Source organism: Anomaloglossus baeobatrachus, chromosome 4, assembly GCF_048569485.1.
Source record: "Anomaloglossus baeobatrachus isolate aAnoBae1 chromosome 4, aAnoBae1.hap1, whole genome shotgun sequence".
Taxonomy (NCBI): Eukaryota; Metazoa; Chordata; class Amphibia; order Anura; family Aromobatidae; genus Anomaloglossus; species Anomaloglossus baeobatrachus.
The window spans coordinates 694,333,565-694,340,077 of record NC_134356.1 but is presented as its reverse complement, the minus strand read 5'-3'; the positions used below and the strand labels follow the sequence as shown (position 1 = coordinate 694,340,077).

Genomic DNA, 6,513 nt, shown 5'->3' with positions numbered 1-6,513 from the left:
AGTGTGAACAAACCCGTATACAAAAAAATGAACAGTGCCTAAAGTTTTCTTCTTTTTCTTTTGTATTTCTCCAAAAATTCACTCAATAACATTTTTTTTAGCTTTGTAAAATATTGGCCCATGTGAGATATATTAGCAATATTAGTCAATATAAGCCGGTGTTGAGAAATATTTCATCATTTCTGCAGTGTATTCCCCATAGATAAATTCAGGAACAAGAGCTAAGGGGCCATAAATCTCTAATGACCTCAGTATCGTAACGTCTTATCTTCACCTTTATATAAACTGCCGCTCTATACATGGCTTATTACTGCCGCATGTGAACTGTTTTTTCTCAGCGCACCCTTCACTCCTACATTTCACTGATTGACTTGAGAAGTTTTTATTCCTCTTGTGGCAAATATTAGTCTTCAGAATAATGAATATTTCTAAGGTGAGCAACAGTAGATGCTCTTCATTATGAAGCAGACATATATAGAGTAACTGATCAGATCTTTTCATCTCTGCAAATTCTATTCTTTAAGGAGCGTCATCCTTTAAGGAGCAAACACTCTGATTCTCAAAAAAACCCATGGATTATATAAATTAATTCTACAATCTCTTGCACTCAGAGTTGTAACCAGAGTTGAGCAAAAAATAAGGAAAATAATCTAGAAATCATGTTGATTGTCTGTGACCATCGCATCAGAGCTCTACCAATAGTGGCTTAACTAGAGTCTGATGGGCCTGATGCAAAACTTGGACCTGGGCCCCTACCTGCATGTTCATCAGATTTATAGACCCTTGTACATTTGAAGACTCTGTGAAGACTTACATGTTCTCTCTTTCATGTAAGAAAAATGTGATAATGTCCCACATCCTGTGCCTCTTCCTATAATAATTTCTCCTATTCTGGGCTCCTTCCAAGTATAATAATCCTAGGCCTTTTCCTGGTATAATATCCCCCATCCTGGGCCCCTTCCAATAACAATGTCCCCAATCCTGGAATAATGTCTTCATTCTGGGCCACTTCTTGGTATAATGTCTCCCTTTCCTGGTATAATACCCTCCATCCTCTTCTAATTTCAGTAATATATGTCTCATGTCTTGGTATAATGCCCCCCAAAAGTGGCCACTTCTTGATATAATGTCTCCCTTTCCGGGTATAATATTAGCCATCCTGGGTCCCTTCCTGGTATATTGTCTCCAATCCTGTGCCCCTTTCAGTAATATATGTCCCCATTATGGTATACCCCCGCCCCAACCTTGGCCGCTTTCAGTACCATATGTCTTGAATCCTTGAATCCTTGTATAATGCCACTAATCCTGGGCCCATTACAGTAAATTTATGTCTTTGTTAGAAATGCAGATGAGTAGGAAGTGGTCCCAACTCATCTGCATTTTTAACAAAAACATTAAATTGATTTCCTTGGCTTATCTTTAGGAGGCCTCATCTTTTCCATGTCCTGCTGTAACATTCATTTAAATGTTGTGATTTTGTCTCAGTAATTCATTTGTAATTTAGCCTGAAGAAGGAGCCTTGATGCTATGAAAAAATGATAATATAATTTTTCTGGTTATCCTATAAAGGTATCGCTCCTAATATACTTTTGTCATTCTTGGGACATAGTATTTCAATTGATTTTTCTGGCCAACACAGAACCACAATATTACCTTGTTTTGCTTACTGTTTATCATAAAATAACCCCTTATAGATAATACAAGACATACTGGCCAGTGCTGTCTGAAGGCTGAGCAATGTGGAAAAGGAAGAGTTAACACAACATACTAATGATACTTTCAGAAGTGAAAATAAGACTAGGATCGGTGATTGCTTCTTGCAATTATTTATCACTGACTTCATAGAAACAATATTTCTTCTGCACATCGTCATTTTCATAGAGATTTATTAATAAAGGTTATTTTAAATTCTTCTGCCAATCTCGCGATCCTATAAATCAACATTTGCATAACACTAAGCATTACGTTTTGTTACAGGAGAACAATCTCACTATGGTCACAGAATTTTTCCTTTTGGGATTTCAAGTTAGACAACTTTTGAGGATTTCCCTCTTCTCTCTACTACTCTTGGTTACTTGTTGCACACTATGTGGGAATCTCCTGATCATCACCCTGGTGTCCACCAGTAGGAACCTCCACACTCCGATGTACTTCTTCATCTCACAACTGTCCATCAGTGACATGTTATTAACTATAGATATTGCACCTATTATGCTTAACATTCTACTAAACAATGGTGGAACCATAACGTTCATTGGTTGTATCACCCAGTTTTTTTTCTTCTGTACATCAGAAATATTTGAGTGTCTTCTTCTCACGGTGATGTCCTATGACCGGTACGTGGCCATCTGTAATCCCCTCCGTTACACTTGTATCATGACTAATGAATATTGTGTGAAATTGGTTACTGTCTGCTGGTTGGTCACCTTACTCATAGTAGTTTGCGACACTCTACCGTTATTAAACATGAAGTTTTGTCAAAGAAATATTATAGACCATTTTTTCTGTGATCTTGTTCCTTTGATGGAAATTGCCTGTTCAGGTACTCAGCTTGTTCAGCTGGAAGTGTCTATACTAGGACCCCCAACACTGTTTATACCAATCATTGTAATAACAGTGTCATATATGAATATTATTACCACAATATTAAAAATCCCCACCAATATGAATAGACAGAAAGCCTTCTCCACCTGTAGCTCCCACCTCGCCGTAGTCTCCATATTCTACTGCTCTCTGTTTAGCGTTTATGTCTTTCCAACAAAGGGTCAAACATTGACCATCAGTAAAGCCTTATCTCTGCTGTATACAATATTCACTCCTTTCATAAACCCCATTATATACAGTTTAAGGAATAAGGACATTATGAAAGCCGTACGGGAAGCAATTATTGAAAAATCTCTTTTCTTTCCCCAACTCTGAGATCTTCATTTATATCATATGAGAAATAGAAGATTATTTATCTTGATTCATAGTTAAAGTAGAAGAAATACTTAAAAGGATCAAAGTTTAAGTTTATAATGTTGTGATTTACCTCTTATTAAAAATCATCTTCATTTTCAATTGTAGAACAATTTTTTATTTTATTGTATACACACAGGGTCAGGACAATATATATTTGGTGACCTAGACAGATGAAGTTAATGGCACCACCAGGGAAACAAATTGGTCAGAAACTAAGGTACCCGGACCCCTAATACATCCCCCTTTTGATGAGTCAGTTAAGAAGTTCCAGATCCCAAAAAAGGAGAACACTACGGGTCTCGGAAAATGACAACAAAAGCACAATTTTTTTTTAAAATATTTCAGAATTTTTTTCAACATTTGGATAAAAGTAAAACTAAGCATTGAAGAAAGTGGGTCCTCCGGATAAAATTCAAACACTTTATTGTTCCGTTTTAAAGGCGGTATGGATGGAGTCTGTAAAGTTTGAAATGGATGAAATAAAAGCTTCACTATCCAAATACAATATATCTTTTTATCATAGCCTGGACCTGAGTAGTCTTGAAAGCTGCTATTATTACCATCTTTTCAGTTAGCCATTAAAAGGTATCAACCACTGAGGACTTCAGTTCTTTTAAACAAACTTTTTTATCCAAATACAAATATACAGCTGATCTTAAAAAAATTGGACAAAAAACTGGCTCAAAATTTAGAAATGTTCGAAGAAAATATTATGCAATCAAAAAAGAAAAAAACAACTGAGATAGTATGGATTATAAAATTATAATATATTATATATATATTATATATATTTGGCAAAGTTTACCAATGGAGAAAGGACAATACAAAAACTACTCCAAAAAATCCATCAAGTTTTTCCAGACAAGATGGCAAAGATGTTTTTTCCCTAAAAAAGTGACTTTTCCAAACATTGAAGGAGACATTTTGGATGTGATTGATGATAATACAGAAACAACATATGATAAACAGTTGCCAGATAGCAATAAGTCTTTTTCAAAATCAAAAAATGCAAAAGAAGGAGGAAGGCAAAAAAATCATCAAAACCTATGCGATCCATCCAGGTATCCAAAGAGAGGCAGACAATGCGGACTCTTGAGAATCGGTTTCGGTAGTAACTTCTACAATACTCTCTGAACATGAAATAAAAGTTCTAAATAGAGGTATGCACTTTGTCCCTGGCCAAGATTTTTACCTCAATCAAACATTGAGGGACATTAATACATTTTCCAGATTGTTGACAATAAAAGAATAGATAAGAGGCTCTCCCAGATTGGGTGAAAAAACTTGAATATTTTTATTTCACCCAATCTTGAAGTGCCTCTTATCTATTCTTGTATTATATGGTGTGGAAGCCTACGAGAGCACCCCAGCTACAAAATAGTTTGGTGGAAGTGCCTTAAGGGTACTTTACACACTCCGCTATCGCTATCGATATCGCTAGCGAGCATACCCGCCCCCGTTGGTTGTGCGTCATGGGCAAAATCGCTGCCCATGGTGCACAACATCGCTAACACTCGTCACATGTACTTACCTGCCTAGCGACGTCGCTGTGACCGGCGAACCGCCTCCTTTCTAAGGGGGCTGTTCGTTCGGCGTCACAGCGGGGTCACTAAGTGGCTGCAGAGGAGGGGCGGAGATGAGCGACCGGAACATGTCGCCCACCGACTTCCTACCTCATTGCCGGTGGACGCAGGTAAGGAGATGTTAGTCGTTCCTGCGGTGTCACACATAGCGATGTGTGATGCCGCAGGAACGACGAACAAACAGCGGCATGCATCATCAATGATATTATGAAAAAGAGCGACGTGTCAACGATCAACGATTTTTGATGTTTTTGCGATCGTTGATCGTCGCTCCTTGGTGTCATGCGCTGGGATGTCGCTAATGGCGCCGGATGTGCGTCACTAATGATGTGACCCTGACAATATATCATTAGCGATGTCGCAGTGTGTAAAGCACCCTATATTCTATTGAACCTGTTGACAATAAAAGACATTTTTTTGAGGATGAAGCCCCTTTGTAAGCAATGTGAATACTGATGATGATTGTGTTGTTAAAATTAACTCTTTAGAATGTACTTTCCAGGAACAATGTGCTGGACTCACATTAGGAAAATCTATTATACGAGAATACACATGAAGATACTATTAATATTGCTAGACCAAATTTTGTTTCACTAATCCGATATATTATCCTAAGGAGTCCAGAGGTGATATATTATGAGTTTTTAAACACATGGTGGAAAAGAAGCTTAAGCAATTGCATAGTGGTTTGGATCCTTCACACCAGCACAATCACAACCTACTTTGTCAGGAGTGGAAAGCTATTTCCTCCTTGAAGCTCAATTCTAATTTGGTTATAATGAAATCGAGCGAGGCAGGCGGTTTTGTAGTGCTGGATTCCGGACCATATGAAAAAAAAAATCTGAAAAAATCAACAGCCAATTCATAATTAAACATAACAATAGATGCTAAATACCATATAAATTCAAAAACTGTATATGAATTGGACCAGGAAAAATCGCTACAACATAGACAGAGAACCACAGAAAAAAATGCGATCAAAGCCCAACAAAGGTGAAAAAACTTTATTGGACAGGTGAATTGGTGACATGTGGCACAAAAAACAAGGTAGGACACATGTTCCAGGGGTAGACTCAAGGCAGGATAAACCATATCACATACTATATATCCTGGTGCATCCAATTAATATCACTAATTAGATGAATACATAGTATACAGATTAAACCACCATATAGATGTAATAATAATTGGTGTGTGGCACCCCTGAGGCATCAGGTGCCACAGGGTATTGCAGTATCAGATGCAGTGCTATCTCCGGGTTCCTGGAAGACCAGTGCCGGTAAAAAAAACACTAAATAACACCAAACTAACACACACAATCCATGCCCTTTTTCGCCAGACTGGGTAAAAGGCTAGAGATGGACCTAATGGATGGTCACCCAGAGGTGGGAATTATCCAGTCCACTAGTCAGAAACTCAGGAGGAGGAGGTGCCAGTTAGTTCAGTTGACAGAAGTCAGACATCTTAAAAGAAGTCAGACGTTGACTTACAGACAGGAGAGTGTGAAGTGACCTGTCGGGCTCAAGACGTACGGTCGCCAGGGAGAGTATGGTAAAGTACTCACGGGACCAAGAATTGGCGGGATGCAGAGCCCTAGTTCAGGAAGATGCTTCAAGCTCACCTGATAAATCTGCCTGGTGAGTGTACCATCAAGAACCTCACCAACATTAGTGTCCGTGGCACAGCAGCAAAGCGGGAACCTGGGAATGGGGACAGAGGTCCAACCCAAAAGAGGTTCAAGCTGCCTGCCATACTTGCCAGGACTGTGACAACAGGAGGGGACCCCAGAACACTTCAGGCCACGGGGACCCACCAACTACAGATGGGTGCATTGAAGTAAAGCTCACCAGGTCACAACACCAGCACTGGGACAAAAGGAATACTGGATCACCTGAGGCCCAGATTGGTAGAGACCAGCACCAGCCGGGTTGCAGCCTCATGGAACCAGTGAGTAAAGAACAAGTTGAAC

The 6,513-nt window shown here is 39.0% G+C and overlaps 1 protein-coding gene across 1 annotated transcript; it reads left to right on the top strand.

The window, feature by feature from the left end:
• Nucleotides 1-418: 418 nt before the first annotated feature.
• On the top strand, nucleotides 419-2,919 carry LOC142303001 (olfactory receptor 1500-like). Its single transcript, XM_075344101.1, has 2 exons — nucleotides 419-433; nucleotides 1,978-2,919. Exons 1-2 carry the CDS (start codon nucleotides 419-421, stop codon nucleotides 2,917-2,919), a joined length of 957 nt encoding a protein of 318 aa, XP_075200216.1.
• Nucleotides 2,920-6,513: the final 3,594 nt, after the last annotated feature.